General features: G+C 56.4%; 1 protein-coding gene across 1 annotated transcript in view; it reads left to right on the top strand.

Annotated features, from left to right (window-relative positions):
- nphs1 (NPHS1 adhesion molecule, nephrin) overlaps positions 1-21,045 on the top strand; it is a gene marked incomplete at its 3' end in the record, with an annotated part of 51,326 nt that overhangs the window by 17,731 nt on the left and 12,550 nt on the right. Inside the window, exons 5-14 of the mRNA XM_067981602.1 lie at positions 167-298; positions 988-1,069; positions 3,466-3,569; positions 4,942-5,063; positions 6,110-6,281; positions 7,558-7,715; positions 11,987-12,128; positions 13,006-13,130; positions 13,941-14,109; positions 19,654-19,783. Coding sequence (XP_067837703.1) covers positions 167-298; positions 988-1,069; positions 3,466-3,569; positions 4,942-5,063; positions 6,110-6,281; positions 7,558-7,715; positions 11,987-12,128; positions 13,006-13,130; positions 13,941-14,109; positions 19,654-19,783 — 1,336 coding nt within the window. The remainder of the gene's footprint in view (positions 1-166; positions 299-987; positions 1,070-3,465; positions 3,570-4,941; positions 5,064-6,109; positions 6,282-7,557; positions 7,716-11,986; positions 12,129-13,005; positions 13,131-13,940; positions 14,110-19,653; positions 19,784-21,045) is intronic.

Here is a 21,045-nt window from a genome sequence, read left to right as displayed (position 1 = left end):
CAGTAGTGTGGTCTCTCGGTGTGATTGACAGGGGAATGACCCAATCATCCCCACTCCAGTCGGGAATAGTGGTGTCACTGTATTTCGCCTCCCCGCGGCCAGGCTTGAACTGCAGGACCCCCTCGGTCTTACCCTGTTTGTAATACCATTCCCCGTCTCTCTGCAGTTCCGCCCGGCGTTCCCACCATCCAGGAGCTGGCTACGCAGGGTTCGGTGACCTGGGTCGCGGGAGAGGAATATTTGCTCACCTGCAACGTACAGGATTCAAAACCTCCATCCACGATCATCTTCAAAAAGAGTAAGTGAGACGGAGTGGGACGGGAAAGAAAGATCCAGAATAATATCCTCCTCTCCTCACCCAGTCTGACTCTCACTGGGGTACGGGTCCCACACACACCGACTCTCACTGGGGGACGGGTCCCACACACACTGACTCTCACTGGGGTACGGGTCCCACACACACCGACTCTCACTGGGGTACGGGTCCCACACACACCGACTCTCACTGGGGTACGGGTCCCACACACACCGACTCTCACTGGGGTACGGGTCCCACACACACCGACTCTCACTGGGGTACGGGTCCCACACACACCGACTCTCACTGGGGTACGGGTCCCACACACACCGACTCTCACTGGGGTACGGGTCCCACACACACCGACTCTTACTGGGGGACGGGTCCCACACACACCGACTCTCACTGGGGTACGGGTCCCACAGACACCGACTCTCACTGGGGTACGGGTCCCACACACACCGACTCTCACTGGGGTACGGGTCCCACAGACACTGACTCTCACTGGGGTACGGGTCCCACACACACCGACTCTCACTGGGATCACCGTAGGCCCGGGATGGGTTATGGGCCTTTCCTGCTCTGTTTCCCCCTGAATCTGGGGCTGGCAGTGGGCAATATTCCTCCATTTAGGTGCAAATATTCACCGTTGAACTCTAACCTTTAATCTTACCTGTTGTCACTGACAGGTGGCGTGGAACTTTCCGGTTCTGAGAGCACCGTGACTCCTGGCACAAAAGACAAACTTTTTAACACAGTGTCGGTCATCAGGTCAGTGAGAATCTCGACACTGTCCCATCAAACACTCCCAGGGCAGGTACAGGGTTAGATACAGAGTAAAGCTCCCTCTACACTGTCCCATCAAACACTCCCAGGACAGGTACAGGGTTAGATACAGAGTAAAGCTCCCTCTACACTGTCCCATCAAACACTCCCAGGGCAGGTACAGGGTTAGATGCAGAGTAAAGCTCCCCCGACACTGTCCCGTCAAACACTCCCAGGGTCAGGTACAGGGTTAGATACAGAGTAAAGCTCCCTCTACACTGTCCCATCAAATACTCCCAGGGGCAGGTACAGGGTTAGATACAGAGTAAAGCTCCCTCTACACTGTCCCGTCAAACACTCCCAGGGCAGGTACAGGGTTAGATACAGAGTAAAGCTCCCTCTACACTGTCCCATCAAACACTCCCAGGGCAGGTACAGGGTTAGATACAGAGTAAAGCTCCCTCTACACTGTCCCATCAAACACTCCCGGGGCAGGTACAGGGTTAGATACAGAGTAAAGCTCCCTCTACACTGTCCCATTAAACACTCCTGGGGCAGGTACAGGGTTAGATACAGACTAAAGCTCCCTCTACACTGTCCCATCAAACACTCCCAGGGCAGGTACAGGGTTAGATACAGAGTAAAGCTCCCTCTACACTGTCCCATCAACACTCCCAGGGCAGGTACAGGGTTAGATACAGAGTAAAGCTCCCTCTACACTGTCCCATCAAACACTCCCAGGGCCGGTACAGGGTTAGATACAGAGTAAAGCTCCCTCTACACTGTCCCATCAAACACTCCCAGGGCAGGTACAGGGTTAGATACAGAGTAAAGCTCCCTCTACACTGTCCCATCAAACACTCCCAGGGCCGGTACAGGGTTAGATACAGAGTAAAGCTCCCTCTACACTGTCCCATCAAACACTCCCAGGGCAGGTACAGGGTTAGATACAGAGTAAAGCTCCCTCTACACTGTCCCATCAAACACTCCCAGGGCCGGTACAGGGTTAGATACAGAGTAAAGCTCCCTCTACACTGTCCCATCAAACACTCCCAGGGCCGGTACAGGGTTAGATACAGAGTAAAGCTCCCTCTACACTGTCCCATCAAACACTCCCAGGGCAGGTACAGGGTTAGATACAGAGTAAAGCTCCCTCTACACTGTCCCGTCAAACACTCCCAGGGCAGGTACAGGGTTAGATACAGAGTAAAGCTCCCTCTACACTGTCCCATCAAACACTCCCAGGGCCAGTACAGGGTTAGATACAGAGTAAAGCTCCCTCTACACTGTCCCGTCAAACACTCCCAGGGCAGGTACAGGGTTAGATACAGAGTAAAGCTCCCTCTACACTGTCCCATCAAACACTCCCAGGGCAGGTACAGGGTTAGATACAGAGTAAAGCTCCCTCTACACTGTCCCATCAAACACTCCCAGGGCAGGTACAGGGTTAGATACAGAGTAAAGCTCCCTCTACACTGCCCCATCAAACACTCCCAGGGCAGGTACAGGGTTAGATACAGAGTAAAGCTCCCTCTACACTGTCCCATCAAACACTCCCAGGGTCAGGTACAGGGTTAGATACAGAGTAAAGCTCCCTCTACACTGTCCCATCAAACACTCCCAGGGCCGGTACAGGGTTAGATACAGAGTAAAGCTCCCTCTACACTGCCCCATCAAACACTCCCAGGGCAGGTACAGGGTTAGATACAGAGTAAAGCTCCCTCTACACTGTCCCATCAAACACTCCCAGGGCAGGTACAGGGTTAGATACAGAGTAAAGCTCCCTCTACACTGTCCCATCAAACACTCCCAGGGCAGGTACAGGGTTAGATACAGAGTAAAGCTCCCTCTACACTGTCCCATCAAACACTCCCAGGGCAGGTACAGGGTTAGATACAGAGTAAAGCTCCCTCTACACTGTCCCATCAAACACTCCCAGGGTCAGGTACAGGGTTAGATACAGAGTAAAGCTCCCTCTACACTGTCCCATCAAACACTCCCAGGGCAGGTACAGGGTTAGATACAGAGTAAAGCTCCCTCTACACTGTCCCATCAAACACTCCCAGGGTCAGGTACAGGGTTAGATACAGAGTAAAGCTCCCTCTACACTGTCCCATCAAACACTCCCAGGGCAGGTACAGGGTTAGATACAGAGTAAAGCTCCCTCTACACTGTCCCATCAAACACTCCCAGGGTCAGGTACAGGGTTAGATACAGAGTAAAGCTCCCTCTACACTGTCCCATCAAACACTCCCAGGGCAGGTACAGGGTTAGATACAGAGTAAAGCTCCCTCTACACTGTCCCATCAAACACTCCCAGGGCAGGTACAGGGTTAGATACAGAGTGTTGTCTCTACGATGTATTTTTCCTCACTGGGTCAATTTGTCTTTTGTCTCTGCAGGGTTACCCCACAAAGCTCTGATAACAGGAACGAGATGTTATGTGGAGCGGTGAATGCTGCTCTGACCCAGCCCCGGTTCACAGGGTTTACCATGAGCATTCTGTGTGAGTTCTACATGGCTGAGACCCTCACTTCCTGCAGCAGAGGGTGTCCCTGATCTCTGCCTGAAGTTTACACAACAATAACCTGCATTTATATATCGCCTTTAACATTGTAAAACGTCCCAAGGAGCTTCACAGAAGCGTAAATCAGACAGAATTTGACACCAGCCACATAAGGAGATATTAGGACAGGTGACCAAAAGCTGGGTCAAAGAGGTAGGTTTTAAGGAGCGTCTTAAAGGAGGAGAGAGAGGCGGAGAGGTTTAGGGAGGGAATTCCAGAGCTCAGGGCCCAGGCAGCTGAAGGCACGGCCGCCAATGGTGGAGCGATGGGAATCGAGGGGATGGGCAAGAGGCCAGAATTGGAGGAGTGCAGAGATCTCGGAGGGTTGTAGGGGCTGGAGGAGGTTACAGAGATAGGGAGGGGGGCGAGGGCCATGGAGGGATTTGAACACGAGGATGAGTATTTGGAAATCGAGCTGCTACAAACCGCCCATTCTGGGCTGTAAACTGTGTCGACCCTGATCCTGAGATTCCAGTGCCTAAAAATAACCTTCACCTCCCCCTCCAGGTCCAGCTGGAGGCCAATCTGCCCTCCGTGAATGGGGTCAAGGCATCATTAGCCAGCCCCAATCCACCCATTAATTACCCCAATGAATGTCTCGGTCACAGCCCAGGACCCTCTCCCTGAGGAGACCATTTAATGCCATGTTACTGAAAGTTTGTGCCATTTTCCTGCACCTCAATCTCATCAGCATTTTGGAAGGTCAGTCAACACTTTTGAGGCAAAAAGAGTTAAACTATGAGGACAGGTTGCCTAGACTATCCTCTCTGTGACCCTGTGACCCCCCCCTCGTTCCTCTCTGTGACCCCTCGTTCCTCTCTGTGACCCCTCGTTCCTCTCTGTGACCCTGTGACCCCCCCCTCGTTCCTCTCTGTGACCCCTCGTTCCTCTCTGTGACCCCTCGTTCCTCTCTGTGACCCCTCGTTCCTCTCTGTGACCCTGTGACCCCCCCTCGTTCCTCTCTGTGACCCCTCGTTCCTCTCTGTGACCCCTCGTTCCTCTCTGTGACCCCCTCGTTCCTCTCTGTGACCCCTCGTTCCTCTCTGTGACCCTGTGACCCCCCCTCGTTCCTCTCTGTGACCCCTCGTTCCTCTCTGTGACCCCTCGTTCCTCTCTGTGACCCCTCGTTCCTCTCTGTGACCCTGTGACCCCCCCTCGTTCCTCTCTGTGACCCCTCGTTCCTCTCTGTGACCCTGTGACCCCCCCGTTCCTCTCTGTGACCCCTCGTTCCTCTCTGTGACCCCTCGTTCCTCTCTGTGACCCCTTATTCCTCTCCGTGACCTGTGACCCCTCGTTATCTCTTTGATTTCAGTCCCTCCACAGATGCCCAGGATCGAAGGTTATGATCATCATCAGGTAAAAGCTGGAGTTACTCTTCAATTGGTCTGCAGCTCAAGTGGAGGAAGCCCATTGGCTACACTGCAGTGGCTGAAGGTGAGAAGCAGATACAGCCAATCACAGGGATAGATGCAGCCAATCACAGGGGTTGATACAGCCAATCACAGGGATAGATACAGCCAATCACAGGGGTTGATACAGCCAATCACAGGGATAGATACAGCCAATCACAGGGGTTGATACAGCCAATCACAGGGATAGATACAGCCAATCACAGGGATAGATACAGCCAATCACAGGGGTTGATACAGCCAATCACAGGGATAGATACAGCCAATCACAGGGATAGATACAGCCAATCACAGGGATAGATACAGCCAATAAGAACACAAGAAATAGGAGCTGGAGTCGGCTATCTGGCCCCTCGAGCCTGCTCCGCCATCCAATAAGATCATGGCTGATCTTCTACCTCAACGCTATTTTCCTGCACCATCCCCATATCCCTTGGTGCCTTTAATATCTAGAAATCTATCGATCTCTGTTTTGAATGTACTCAATGACTGAGCATCCACAGCCCTCCGGGGTAGAGAATTCCAAAGATTCACCACCCTCTGAGTGAAGGAATTTCTCCTCAGCTCAGTCCTAAATGGCCGACCCCTTATTCTGAGACTATGACCCCTGGTTCTAGACTCTCCAGCCAGAGGAAACATCCTCCCTGCATCTACCCTGTCGAGCCCTGTAAGGAAAGGGGTTGATACAGCCAAAAGAAGGAGCAGATCAGTCGACTGCTGATTTGTTGGTCGAGGGAAGAATATCGAGCCAGGAGACCGAGAGATTGGCTCCTCTCCCAAGAGCGGCTGTGGGATCTTGAACATCCACCCGAGCAGGTGGACGGGGCCTTGGGTTAATGTCCCATCCCAAAAATGGCACCTCTGACACCCTCGGGACCTCACCGGGAGTGTTTGCCCAGATTACGGGCTCAAGTCCCGGTGAGAGCTTTGAACCCACATCCTTGGGGCCCTGAGGTGAGGAGTACTACTGACCGAGCCAAGCTGGCAGTGTCGAGGTATTGGCCTCAGTTCCCCAGTTGGCGTGGACGCTCTCTCTTTATTTACACTCTCTGTTCTCCTTGGTCCCCCCAGGGAGAGACAGTGATCTCCAGGATATGGGAGACAGATGACGAGAGAAAGACAGCACAGAGTGTCCTCTCCTATCCCGTCACTGCTCAGGATAATGGACTTAAACTGACCTGTGAGGCCATGAATCAGGTGACCTCGAGACCCCTGAGGAGAGCGATTGTCCTTCATGTAGTGTGTGAGTCTCGAAACATTCTCACATCCACCTCTCTCACTGGGGTACGGGTCCCACAGACACCGACTCTCACTGGGGTACGGGTCCCACAGACACCGACTCTCACTGGGGTACGGGTCCCACATCCACCTCTCTCACTGGGGTACGGGTCCCACAGACACCGACTCTCACTGGGGTACGGGTCCCACACACACCGACTCTCACTGGGGTACGGGTCCTACAGACACCGACTCTCACTGGGGTACGGGTCCCACAGACACCGACTCTCACTGGGGTACGGGTCCCACAGACACCGACTCTCACTGGGGTACGGGTCTCACATCCACCTCTCTCACTGGGGTACGGGTCCCACACACACCGACTCTCACTGGGGTACGGGTCCCACACACACCGACTCTCACTGGGGTACGGGTCCCACACACACCGACTCTCACTGGGGTACGGGTCCCACACACACCGACTCTCACTGGGGTACGGGTCCCACACACACCGACTCTCACTGGGGTACGGGTCCCACACACACCGACTCTCACTGGGGTACGGGTCTCACATCCACCTCTCTCACTGGGGTACGGGTCCCACACACACCGACTCTCACTGGGGTACGGGTCCCACACACACTGACTCTCACTGGGGTACGGGTCCCACACACACCGACTCTCACTGGGGTACGGGTCCCACACACACCGACTCTCACTGGGGTACGGGTCCCACACACACCGACTCTCACTGGGGTACGGGTCCCACACACACCGACTCTCACTGGGGTACGGGTCCCACATCCACCTCTCTCACTGGGGTACGGGTCCCACAGACACCGACTCTCACTGGGGTACGGGTCCCACAGACACCGACTCTCACTGGGGTACGGGTCCCACACACACCGACTCTCACTGGGGTACGGGTCCCACACACACCGACTCTCACTGGGGTACGGGTCCCACACGCACCGACTCTCACTGGGGTACGGGTCCCACAGACACCGACTCTCACTGGGGTACGGGTCCCACAGACACCGACTCTCACTGGGGTACGGGTCCCACAGACACCGACTCTCACTGGGGTACGGGTCCCACACACACCGACTCTCACTGGGGTACGGGTCACACAGACACCGACTCTCACTGGGGTACGGGTCCCACACACACCGACTCTCACTGGGGTACGGGTCCCACACACACCGACTCTCACTGGGGTACGGGTCCCACACACACCGACTCTCACTGGGGGACGGGACGGGTTGGATCCAGAGTAATGGTCTCTCTGTTTTTTTGTGCAGATGCTCCTTCGCGAGTGACGATTTTCGGATCGACAAGAGCCGGGGAAAATAAACAGATTTCCCTGTCCTGCAGCACCTCGGCCAGTAACCCTGGGGCCAGGGTTCGGTGGTGGGCGAGTGGGAAGGAGCTGAACATCACCGAGGTCACGTACACGGAGGCAAGTGTGGGCATCACTGGTAACAGGCAGAGGAGGGGTCGAGGGTGAGAGAGCAGGGCACCAGGTGAGGGGTCGAAGGTCACAGAGCAGGGCACCAGGTGAGGGCTCGAGGGTCACAGAGCAGGGCACCAGGTGAGGAGTCGAAGGTCACAGAGCAGGGCACCAGGTGAGGGGTCGAGTGTCAGGGAGCAGGGCAGCAGGTGAGGGCTCGAGTGTCAGGGAGCAGGGCACCAGGTGAGGGCTCGAGGGTCACAGAGCAGGGCACCAGGTGAGGGCTCGAGGGTCACAGAGCAGGGCACCAGGTGAGGGCTCGAGTGTCAGGGAGCAGGGCACCAGGTGAGGGCTCGAGGGTCACAGAGCAGGGCACCAGGTGAGGGCTCGAGTGTCAGGGAGCAGGGCAGCAGGTGAGGGGTCGAGTGTCAGGGAGCAGGGCACCAGGTGAGGGGTCGAGGGTCACAGAGCAGGGCACCAGGTGAGGGCTCGAGTGTCAGGGAGCAGGGCAGCAGGTGAGGGGTCGAGTGTCAGGGAGCAGGGCACCAGGTGAGGGGTCGAGGGTCACAGAGCAGGGCACCAGGTGAGGGCTCGAGGGTCACAGAGCAGGGCACCAGGTGAGGGCTCGAGTGTCAGGGAGCAGGGCAGCAGGTGAGGGGTCGAGTGTCAGGGAGCAGGGCACCAGGTGAGGGGTCGAGGGTCACAGAGCAGGGCACCAGGTGAGGGCTCGAGGGTCACGGAGCAGGGCACCAGGTGAGGGCTCGAGTGTCAGGGAGCAGGGCAGCAGGTGAGGGGTCGAGTGTCAGGGAGCAGGGCACCAGGTGAGGGGTCGAGGGTCACAGAGCAGGGCACCAGGTGAGGTCTCGAGTGTCAGGGAGCAGGGCACCAGGTGAGGGCTCGAGTGTCACAGAGCAGGGCACCAGGTGAGGGGTCGAGTGTCAGGGAGCAGGGCACCAGGTGAGGGGTCGAGTGTCAGGGAGCAGGGCAGCAGGTGAGGGCTCGAGTGTCAGGGAGCAGGGCACCAGGTGAGGGCTCGAGTGTCACAGAGCAGGGCACCAGGTGAGGGGTCGAGTGTCAGGGAGCAGGGCACCAGGTGAGGGGTCGAGTGTCAGGGAGCAGGGCAGCAGGTGAGGGCTCGAGTGTCACAGAGCAGGGCACCAGGTGAGGGGTCGAGTGTCAGGGAGCAGGGCACCAGGTGAGGGCTCGAGTGTCAGGGAGCAGGGCACCAGGTGAGGGGTCGAGGGTCACAGAGCAGGGCAGCAGGTGAGGGGTCGAGTGTCAGGGAGCAGGGCACCAGGTGAGGGGTCGAGGGTCACAGAGCAGGGCACCAGGTGAGGTCTCGAGTGTCAGGGAGCAGGGCAGCAGGTGAGGGCTCGAGTGTCAGGGAGCAGGGCACCAGGTGAGGGCTCGAGTGTCACAGAGCAGGGCACCAGGTGAGGGGTCGAGTGTCAGGGAGCAGGGCACCAGGTGAGGGCTCGAGTGTCAGGGAGCAGGGCAGCAGGTGAGGGCTCGAGTGTCACAGAGCAGGGCACCAGGTGAGGGGTCGAGTGTCAGGGAGCAGGGCACCAGGTGAGGGCTCGAGTGTCAGGGAGCAGGGCAGCAGGTGAGGGCTCGAGTGTCAGGGAGCAGGGCACCAGGTGAGGGCTCGAGTGTCACAGAGCAGGGCACCAGGTGAGGGGTCGAGTGTCAGGGAGCAGGGCACCAGGTGAGGGCTCGAGTGTCAGGGAGCAGGGCAGCAGGTGAGGGCTCGAGTGTCACAGAGCAGGGCACCAGGTGAGGGGTCGAGTGTCAGGGAGCAGGGCACCAGGTGAGGGCTCGAGTGTCAGGGAGCAGGGCACCAGGTGAGGGGTCAAGTGTCAGGGAGCAGGGCACCAGGTGAGGGGTCGAGGGTCACAGAGCAGGGCAGCAGGTGAGGGGTCGAGTGTCAGGGAGCAGGGCACCAGGTGAGGGGTCGAGGGTCACAGAGCAGGGCACCAGGTGAGGTCTCGAGTGTCAGGGAGCAGGGCAGCAGGTGAGGGGTCGAGTGTCACAGAGCAGGGCACCAGGTGAGGGGTCGAGGGTCACAGAGCAGGGCACCAGGTGAGGGCTTGAGTGTCAGGGAGCAGGGCAGCAGGTGAGGGGTCGAGTGTCAGGGAGCAGGGCACCAGGTGAGGGGTCGAGGGTCACAGAGCAGGGCACCAGGTGAGGTCTCGAGTGTCAGGGAGCAGGGCAGCAGGTGAGGGGTCGAGTGTCACAGAGCAGGGCACCAGGTGAGGGGTCGAGGGTCACAGAGCAGGGCAGCAGGTGAGGGCTCGAGTGTCAGGGAGCAGGGCAGCAGGTGAGGGGTCGAGTGTCAGGGAGCAGGGCACCAGGTGAGGGGTCGAGTGTCAGGGAGCAGGGCACGAGGTGAGGGGTCGAGGGTCAGGGAGCAGGGCACCAGGTGAGGGGTCGAGTGTCAGGGAGCAGGGCACCAGGTGAGGGGTCGAGTGTCAGGGAGCAGGGCACCAGGTGAGGGGTCGAGTGTCAGGGAGCAGGGCACCAGGTGAGGGGTCGAGTGTCAGGGAGCAGAGGAGATTACAGGGGTCTTAAACTCTGACGGGCTCGGTGTAAGACTCCCCTCCCTCCCGCACCTTTCACCACCTCAGGACGGCCCAAACCGTTTTACAACCAATGAAATACTTTTTGAAATAAAAACAGAAATTGCTGGAAATGCTGAGCGAGTCAGGAGAAAGACCCAGAGTTAATGTTTCAGGCCCAGGGCCCTCGTTCGACGAGAGGCGGCCTCATTTCCTGAGTATTTCTGGCACTTTTTTTTTCAAATTTCCGGAATCCCCAGTATTTGCTTTTGGTGAAGTAGTTTTTTTTTTGAAGTGAGGTCACTGTTGTAATGTGGGAAACGCAGCGGCCAATTTGCGCACAGCAAGATCCCACAAACAGCAATGTGATAAATGACCAGATCATCTGTTTTTTTAGTGATGTTGGTCGAGGGATAAATATCGGCCCCAGGACACCGGGGAGAACTCCCCCTGCTCTTCTTCAAAATAGTGGCCGTGGGATCTTTTACATCCACCTGAGAGGGGCAGACGGGGCCTCGGTTTAATGTCTCATCCAAAAGACGGCACCTCCGACAGTGCGGCGCTCCCTCAGTACTGACCCTCCGACAGTGCGGCGCTCCCTCAGTACTGACCCTCGGACAGTGCGGCCCTCCCTCAGTACTGACCCTCCGACAGTGCGGCGCTCCCTCAGTACTGACCCTCCGACAGTGCGGCGCTCCCTCAGTACCGACCCTCCGACAGTGCGGCGCTCCCTCAGTACTGACCCTCCGACAGTGCGGCGCTCCCTCAGTACTGACCCTCCGACAGTGCAGCGCTCCCTCAGTACTGACCCTCCGACAGTGCGGCGCTCCCTCAGTACTGACCCTCCGACAGTGCGGCGCTCCCTCAGTACTGACCCTCCGACAGTGCAGCACTCCCTCAGTACTGACCCTCCGACAGTGCAGCACTCCCTCAGTACTGACCCTCCGACAGTGCGGCGCTCCCTCAGTACTGACCCTCCGACAGTGCGGCGCTCCCTCAGTACTGACCCTCCGACAGTGCAGCACTCCCTCAGTACTGACCCTCCGACAGTGCGGCGCTCCCTCAGTACTGACCCTCCGACAGTGCGGCGCTCCCTCAGTACTGGCCCTCCGACAGTGCGGCGCTCCCTCAGTACTGACCCTCCGACAGTGCGGCGCTCCCTCAGTACTGACCCTCCGACAGTGCAGCGCTCCCTCAGTACTGACCCTCCGACAGTGCAGCGCTCCCTCAGTACTGACCCTCCGACAGTGCGGCGCTCCCTCAGTACTGACCCTCCGACAGTGCAGCACTCCCTCAGTACTGACCCTCCGACAGTGCAGCGCTCCCTCAGTACTGACCCTCCGACAGTGCGGCGCTCCCTCAGTACTGACCCTCCGACAGTGCGGCGCTCCCTCAGTACTGACACTGGGAGTGTCGGCCTGGATTACGGGGCTCAAGTCTCTGGAGTGGGGGCTCGAACCCTCGACCTCCCGACTCCGAGCCGAGAGAGAGAGAGAGAGAGAGACCCACTGAGTCACGGCCGACTGGGGAGAGAGTCGATTGGAATGGGCTGTTTCCAGTGATTGAGGGACTACAGTGAGGGGATGTGGAGATAAGATTAAATACAACAGTTTCCTGGTTATAATTTCTATTTGACTCTGTGCGTGGCTCCGTGTGTTTCCATGGTGACAGTTGTTTGGGTGAACGACAATTCCCGCTGACCTCTTGGTGTTTTACGTTCTCCAGGCTGCCGATGGTGGGACCATCACCATCTCCAATGTGACCTTAACCGTGACGCGTCAGGACAACGGGATGAGCATCGTCTGCGAGGCCGTGAATGAGGCCGTGTTCGTAACCAAGAGCGCCAGTGTCGTCATCAAAGTCCACTGTGAGTAGGGGAGGCCTGAGGCCCAGGTCAAAGGGCACTGTGAGTTGGGGAGGCCTGAGGCCCAGGTCAAAGGGCACTGTGAGTAGGGGAGGCCTGAGGCCCAGGTCAAAGGACACTGTGAGTAGGGGAGGCCTGAGGCCCAGGTCAAAGGGCACTGTGAGTAGGGAAGGCCTGAGACCCAGGTCAAAGGGCACTGTGAGTAGGGGAGGCCTGAGGCCCAGGTCAAAGGGCACTGTGAGTAGGGGAGGCCTGAGGCCCAGGTCAAAGGGCGCTGTGAGTAGGGGAGGCCTGAGGCCCAGGTCAAAGGGCGCTGTGAGTAGGGGAGGCCTGAGGCCCAGGTCAAAGGGCACTGTGAGTAGGGGAGGCCTGAGGCCCAGGTCAAAGGGCACTGTGAGTAGGGGAGGCCTGAGGCCCAGGTCAAAGGGCACTGTGAGTAGGGGAGGCCTGAGGCCCAGGTCAAAGGGCGCTGTGAGTAGGGGAGGCCTGAGGCCCAGGTCAAAGGGCGCTGTGAGTAGGGGAGGCCTGAGGCCCAGGTCAAAGGGCACTGTGAGTAGGGGAGGCCTGAGGCCCAGGTCAAAGGGCACTGTGAGTAGGGGAGGCCTGAGGCCCAGGTCAAAGGGCACTGTGAGTAGGGGAGTGACTGGGGGGTCACAATGAGCAGCCTGTGGTGTTAGGCCCAAAGCCCCAGCCTGTAACGATGCCCTTTGACTGCTGGTCGGAGGAAGATCCGAATCAGCCACAAACCAATGGACCCCCAGCGCGATGAGGTGGGAAAGGGGCAGAGAGACTCGGACAGCAGGAACCACCATCGCTCGTGGCAACCGGTGAGAAGTAGCCTTCATGCTGACCTTTGCCCTTTTCCCTTGTGCTCCGATAGATCCGCCCGAGAGGATCTGGATTCAGGGCCCCCCCGAGATGACCCCATTCCGTGCTGGGACCAAAGTGACGCTCTGCTGCTTCGCCAGTGGGGGAATCCCCCCAGCCCGACTCACCTGGAGGAAGGTAAACCTCTCACTCCTTGTACGACACGTCCCAGACCGACTCATAGAATCGCACAGCACAGGAGGAGGCCATTCAGCCCATCGTGCCTGTGCTGGCTCTTTGAAAGAGCTGTCCCATTAGTCCCACTCCCCCCCTGCTCTTTCCCCAGAGCCCCTGCAAATTTTCCCCCTTCAAGTATTTATCCAATTCCCTTTTGAAAGTTATTATTGAATCTGCTTCCACCGCCCTTTCAGGCAGCGCATTCCAGATCAGAACAACTCGCTGCGTAAAAAACATTCTCCTCATCTCCCCCTCTGGTTTTTTTACCTTAAATCTGTGTCCTCTGGTTACCGACCCTCCTGCCACTGGAAACAGTTTCTCCTTATTTACTCCATCAAAACCCCTCATGATTTTGAACCCCTCGATTAAATCTCCCCTTAACCTTCTCTGCTCTAAGGAGAACAATCCCAGCTTCTCCAGTCTCTCCACATAACTGAAGTCCCTCATCCCTGGTCCCATTCTGGTAAATCTCCTCCGCACCCTCTCCAAGGCCTTGACATCCTTCCTAAAGTGTGGTGCCCAGAATTGGACACAATACTCCGTCTGAGGCCTGACCAGTGATTTATAAAGGGTTTAGCGATAACTTCCTTGCTTTTGTACTCTGTGCCTCTATTAATAAAGCCCAGGATCCCATTTGCTTTTTTAACAGCCTTCTCAGGTTGTCCTGCCACCTTCAATGATTTGTGTACATTCACCCCCAGGTCTCTCTGTTCCTGCACCCCCTTTAAAATTGTACCATTTAGTTTATATTGATTATTTTTTTCTGTCCAGGATTCTAACCCAGTGTCAGGAGGGATCTACAGGAGTACAGGCAAACTGGCCTTCTCTGAGTTAACCATCATCACCGTCCCCAGTGATAATCAGGCAAAATATCAGTGCAGTGCAATCAATGAAGCAACAACAGCAGCCCTTACAACAGTCACTAGGATCACCGTACAGTGTGAGTATCGTCAGTCTCTCAGAGTCAGGGGGAGAGACACAGACCGTACAGTGTGAGTATCGTCAGTCTCTCAGAGTGAAGGGAGAGACACACAGACCGTACAGTGTGAGTATCGTCAGTCCCTTAGAGTCAGGGGGAGAGACACAGACCGTACAGTGTGAGTATCGTCAGTCTCTCAGAGTGAAGGGAGAGACACACAGACCGTACAGTGTGAGTATCGTCAGTCTCTCAGAGTGAAGGGAGAGACACACAGACCGTACAGTGTGAGTATCGTCAGTCTCTCAGAGTGAAGGGAGAGAGACACAGACCGTACAGTGTGAGTATCGTCAGTCTCTCAGAGTGAAGGGAGAGACACACAGACCGTACAGTGTGAGTATCGTCAGTCCCTTAGAGTCAGGGGGAGAGACACACAGACCGTACAGTGTGAGTATCGTCAGTCCCTTAGAGTCAGGGGGAGAGACACACAGACCGTACAGTGTGAGTATCGTCAGTCCCTTAGAGTCAGGGAGAGACACACAGACCGTACAGTGTGAGTATCGTCAGTCCCTCAGAGTGAAGGGAGAGACACACAGACCGTACAGTGTGAGTATCGTCAGTCCCTCAGAGTGAAGGGAGAGACACACAGACCGTACAGTGTGAGTATCGTCAGTCTCTCAGAGTGAAGGGAGAGACACACAGACCGTACAGTGTGAGTATCGTCAGTCCCTTAGAGTCAGGGAGAGACACACAGACCGTACAGTGTGAGTATCGTCAGTCTCTCAGAGTCAGGGGGAGAGACACAGACCGTACAGTGTGAGTATCGTCAGTCTCTCAGAGTCAGGGGGAGAGACACACAGACCGTACAGTGTGAGTATCGTCAGTCCCTTAGAGTGAAGGGAGAGACACACAGACCGTACAGTGTGAGTATCGTCAGTCCCTCAGAGTCAGGGGGAGAGACACACAGACCGTACAGTGTGAGTATCGTCAGTCCCTCAGAGTCAGGGAGAGAGACACACAGACCGTACAGTGTGAGTATCGTCAGTCCCTTAGAGTCAGGGAGAGACACACAGACCGTACAGTGTGAGTATCGTCAGTCTCTCAGAGTGAAGGGAGAGACACACAGACCGTACAGTGTGAGTATCGTCAGTCCCTCAGAGTGAAGGGAGAGAGACACAGACCGTACAGTGTGAGTATCGTCAGTCTCTCAGAGTGAAGGGAGAGACACACAGACCGTACAGTGTGAGTATCGTCAGTCTCTCAGAGTCAAGGGAGAGACACACAGACCGTACAGTGTGAGTATCGTCAGTCCCTCAGAGTGAAGGGAGAGAGACACAGACCGTACAGTGTGAGTATCGTCAGTCTCTCAGAGTCAGGGGGAGAGACACACAGACCGTACAGTGTGAGTATCGTCAGTCCCTTAGAGTGAAGGGAGAGACACACAGACCGTACAGTGTGAGTATCGTCAGTCCCTTAGAGTGAAGGGAGAGACACACAGACCGTACAGTGTGAGTATCGTCAGTCCCTTAGAGTGAAGGGAGAGACACACAGACCGTACAGTGTGAGTATCGTCAGTCTCTCAGAGTGAAGGGAGAGACACACGGACCGTACAGTGTGAGTATCGTCAGTCTCTCAGAGTCAGGGAGAGACACAGACCGTACAGTGTGAGTATCGTCAGTCCCTTAGAGTCAGGGAGAGACACACAGACCGTACAGTGTGAGTATCGTCAGTCTCTCAGAGTCAGGGGGAGAGACACACGGACCGTACAGTGTGAGTATCGTCAGTCCCTTAGAGTCAGGGAGAGACACACAGACCGTACAGTGTGAGTATCGTCAGTCTCTCAGAGTCAGGGGGAGAGACACACAGACCGTACAGTGTGAGTATCGTCAGTCTCTCAGAGTCAGGGGGAGAGACACACGGACCGTACAGTGTGAGTATCGTCAGTCCCTTAGAGTCAGGGGGAGAGACACACAGACCGTACAGTGTGAGTATCGTCAGTCCCTCAGAGTCAGGGGGAGAGACACACAGACCGTACAGTGTGAGTATCGTCAGTCCCTTAGAGTCAGGGAGAGACACAGACCGTACAGTGTGAGTATCGTCAGTCTCTCAGAGTCAGGGGGAGAGACACACAGACCGTACAGTGTGAGTATCGTCAGTCCCTTAGAGTCAGGGAGAGACACACAGACCGTACAGTGTGAGTATCGTCAGTCTCTCAGAGTCAGGGAGAGAGACACACAGACCGTACAGTGTGAGTATCGTCAGTCCCTTAGAGTGAAGGGAGAGACACACAGACCGTACAGTGTGAGTATCGTCAGTCCCTTAGAGTCAGGGGGAGAGACACACAGACCGTACAGTGTGAGTATCGTCAGTCTCTCAGAGTGAAGGGAGAGACACACAGACCGTACAGTGTGAGTATCGTCAGTCCCTTAGAGTGAAGGGAGAGACACACAGACCGTACAGTGTGAGTATCGTCAGTCTCTCAGAGTCAGGGGGAGACACACAGACCGTACAGTGTGAGTATCGTCAGTCTCTCAGAGTGAAGGGAGAGACACACAGACCGTACAGTGTGAGTATCGTCAGTCTCTCAGAGTCAGGGGGAGACACACAGACCGTACAGTGTGAGTATCGTCAGTCCCTTAGAGTCAGGGAGAGACACACAGACCGTACAGTGTGAGTATCGTCAGTCTCTCAGAGTGAAGGGAGAGACACACAGACCGTACAGTGTGAGTATCGTCAGTCTCTCAGAGTGAAGGGAGAGACACACAGACCGTACAGTGTGAGTATCGTCAGTCTCTCAGAGTCAGGGGGAGACACACAGACCGTACAGTGTGAGTATCGTCAGTCTCTCAGAGTGAAGGGAGAGACACACAGACCGTACAGTGTGAGTATCGTCAGTCCCTCAGAGTCAGGGGGAGAGACACACAGACCGTACAGTGTGAGTATCGTCAGTCTCTCAGAGTCAGGGGGAGAGACACACAGACCGTACAGTGTGAGTATCGTCAGTCTCTCAGAGTCAGGGGGAGAGACACACAGACCGTACAGTGTGAGTATCGTCAGTCTCTCAGAGTCAGGGGGAGAGACACACAGACCGTACAGTGTGAGTATCGTCAGTCTCTCAGAGTCAGGGGGAGAGACACACAGACCGTACAGTGTGAGTATCGTCAGTCCCTTAGAGTCAGGGAGAGACACACAGACCGTACAGTGTGAGTATCGTCAGTCTCTCAGAGTGAAGGGAGAGACACACAGACCGTACAGTGTGAGTATCGTCAGTCCCTTAGAGTCAGGGGGAGACACACAGACCGTACAGTGTGAGTATCGTCAGTCTCTCAGAGTGAAGGGAGAGACACACAGACCGTACAGTGTGAGTATCGTCAGTCCCTTAGAGTCAGGGGGAGACACACAGACCGTACAGTGTGAGTATCGTCAGTCTCTCAGAGTGAAGGGAGAGACACACAGACCGTACAGTGTGAGTATCGTCAGTCCCTTAGAGTCAGGGAGAGACACACAGACCGTACAGTGTGAGTATCGTCAGTCTCTCAGAGTGAAGGGAGAGACACACAGACCGTACAGTGTGAGTATCGTCAGTCCCTTAGAGTCAGGGAGAGACACACAGACCGTACAGTGTGAGTATCGTCAGTCCCTTAGAGTCAGGGAGAGATACACAGACCGTACAGTGTGAGTATCGTCAGTCTCTCAGAGTCAGGGGGAGAGACACACAGACCGTACAGTGTGAGTATCGTCAGTCTCTCAGAGTCAGGGGGAGAGACACACAGACCGTACAGTGTGAGTATCGTCAGTCTCTTCGAGTCAGGGAGAGGCACACAGACCGTACAGTGTGAGTATCGTCAGTCCCTTAGAGTGAAGGGAGAGACACACAGACCGTACAGTGTGAGTATCGTCAGTCTCTCAGAGTCAGGGAGAGACACACAGACCGTACAGTGTGAGTATCGTCAGTCTCTCAGAGTGAAGGGAGAGACACAGACCGTACAGTGTGAGTATCGTCAGTCTCTCAGAGTCAGGGGGAGAGACACACAGACCGTACAGTGTGAGTATCGTCAGTCTCTTAGAGTCAGGGAGAGACACACAGACCGTACAGTGTGAGTATCGTCAGTCCCTTAGAGTGAAGGGAGAGACACACAGACCGTACAGTGTGAGTATCGTCAGTCTCTCAGAGTCAGGGAGAGACACACAGACCGTACAGTGTGAGTATCGTCAGTCTCTCAGAGTGAAGGGAGAGACACACAGACCGTACAGTGTGAGTATCGTCAGTCTCTTAGAGTGAAGGGAGAGAGACACAGACCGTACAGTGTGAGTATCGTCAGTCTCTCAGAGTCAGGGGGAGAGACACAGACCGTACAGTGTGAGTATCGTCAGTCTCTCAGAGTCAGGGAGAGACACACAGACCATACAGGAGACACTGAGACACACACGGGCCGGACAGTCCCAGACAGGAGTGAATCGTTCCCTTTTACCCACTGTGTACTGTACAATGTACAGGAGTTGACACTGAGACACACACGGGCCGTACAGTCCCAGACAGGAGTGAATCGTTCCCTTTTACCCACTGTGTACTGTACAATGTACAGGAGCTGACACTGAGACACACACGGGCCGTACAGTCCCAGACAGGAGTGAATCATTCCCTTTTACCCACTGTGTACTGTACATGTACAGGAGCTGACACTGAGACACACACGGGGCCGTACAGTCCCAGACAGGAGTGAATCGTTCCCTTTTACCCACTGTGTACTGTACAATGTACAGGAGCTGACACTGAGACACACACGGGCCGTACAGTCCCAGACAGGAGTGAATCGTTCCCTTTTACCCGCTGTGTACTGTACATGTACAGGAGCTGACACTGAGACACACACGGGGCCGTACAGTCCCAGACAGGAGTGAATCGTTCCCTTTTACCCACTGTGTACTGTACAATGTACAGGAGCTGACACTGAGACACACACGGGCCGTACAGTCCCAGACAGGAGTGAATCGTTCCCTTTTACCCGCTGTGTACTGTACAATGTACAGGAGCTGACACTGAGACACACACGGGCCGTACAGTCCCAGACAGGAGTGAATCGTTCCCTTTTACTCACTGTGTACTGTACATGTACAGGAGCTGACACTGAGACACACACGGGCCGTACAGTCCCAGACAGGAGTGAATCGTTCCCTTTTACTCACTGTGTACTGTACAATGTACAGGAGACACTGAGACACACACGGGGCCGTACAGTCCCAGACAGGAGTGAATCGTTCCCTTTTACCCACTGTGTACTGTACAATGTACAGGAGACACTGAGACACACATGGGCCGGACAGTCCCAGACAGGAGTGAATCGTTCCCCTTTTACCCACTGTGTACTGTACAATGTACAGGAGCCGACACTGAGACACACACGGGGCCGTACAGTCCCAGACAGGAGTGAATCGTTCCCTTTTACCCACTGTGTACTGTACAATGTACAGGAGCTGACACTGAGACACACACGGGGCCGGACAGTCCCAGACAGGAGTGAATCGTTCCCTTACTGACAGAATCTGATCTATTTATTGATCTTTCAGTCGCTCCTATTGATGTGAAGATCACAACATCTGCTGCAGTGGTGCACCGGGGTCAATCGATGACCTTGTCCTGTCAGACCGGAAGCAGTAACCCAGTGGCACAGATTGCCTGGATCAAAGATGGAGTCCGGTGAGCGCCAGCCTCCTCCCCAAAAGATCAAACCATTCCCCGGCACCTTCCGTGAGCCCCCTCCGCCTGTCCGGAGAGGAGCAGAGTGGGATCAGGGAACAGATTATCCCGAGCGGATTGCACACCAGAGATAGAAACGGGGGAAGGGTTTGTTGGGAAGACCGTCCATTGACAGAACGTCATTCCTCAAAAGATGTTCCCACCCGGCGAGCTGTGAAATCATAAAACAGGAGGTTCAGATCATTCCCCATTCAATCTCCCCCCACTTCAATAAAGGGGCTGAATCTCCCCGGGGGGAGGGGTCTCACACCGACAGCGGGGTGGGGGGAGGGGTCTCACACCGACCCCGGGGGGGAGGGGTCTCACACCGACCCCGGGGGGGGGAGGGGTCTCACACCGACCCCGGGGGGGGGGGGTCTCACACCGACAGCGGGGTGGGGAGGGGTCTCACACCGACCCCGGGGGTCTCACACCGACCCCGGGGGGGGGAGGGGTCTCACACCGACCCCGGGGTGGGGAGGGGTCTCACACCGACCCCGGGGGTCTCACACCGACCCCGGGGGGGGGAGGGGTCTCACACCGACCCCGGGGGGGGGAGGGGTCTCACACCGACCCCGGGGGGGGGAGGGGTCTCACACCGACCCCGGGGGGGGGAGGGGTCTCACACCGACCCCGGGGGGGGGGGGTCTCACACCGACAGCGGGGTGGGGAGGGGTCTCACACCGACCCCGGGGGTCTCACACCGACCCCGGGGGGGGGAGGGGTCTCACACCGACCCCGGGGTGGGGAGGGGTCTCACACCGACCCCGGGGGTCTCACACCGACCCCGGGGGGGGGAGGGGTCTCACACCGACCCCGGGGGGGGGAGGGGTCTCACACCGACCCCGGGGGGGGGGAGGGGTCTCACACCGACCCCGGGGGGGGGGGAGGGGTCTCACACCGACCCCGGGGGGGGGGGGGAGGGGTCTCACACCGACCCAGGGGGGGGGAGGGGTCTCACACCGACCCCGGGGGGAGGGGTCTCACACTGGGGATAAGCTCAGTCGTGTCTGTAAAGAGCAGGAGACGCAGGACTCAATGAATTGAATTATTTCCGGAAAGCAGAGTGTTGAAATGAAGGGGATGAGAGGGTGTCGTGGACTGGGATTTTCAGAAGGCATTTAACAAGGTGCCAGGTCAGAGGCACATGGTATTAAAGGGAATGTAAGAAGGAGTGAGTTACAGTATATTCCAGATGTGTCACCCCGTGCTGTGATATACAG

This window comes from Heptranchias perlo, unplaced genomic scaffold, assembly GCF_035084215.1.
Source record: "Heptranchias perlo isolate sHepPer1 unplaced genomic scaffold, sHepPer1.hap1 HAP1_SCAFFOLD_820, whole genome shotgun sequence".
In the NCBI taxonomy this organism is placed as follows: domain Eukaryota; kingdom Metazoa; phylum Chordata; class Chondrichthyes; order Hexanchiformes; family Hexanchidae; genus Heptranchias; species Heptranchias perlo.
This window is presented reverse-complemented; position numbering and strand designations above follow the sequence as displayed.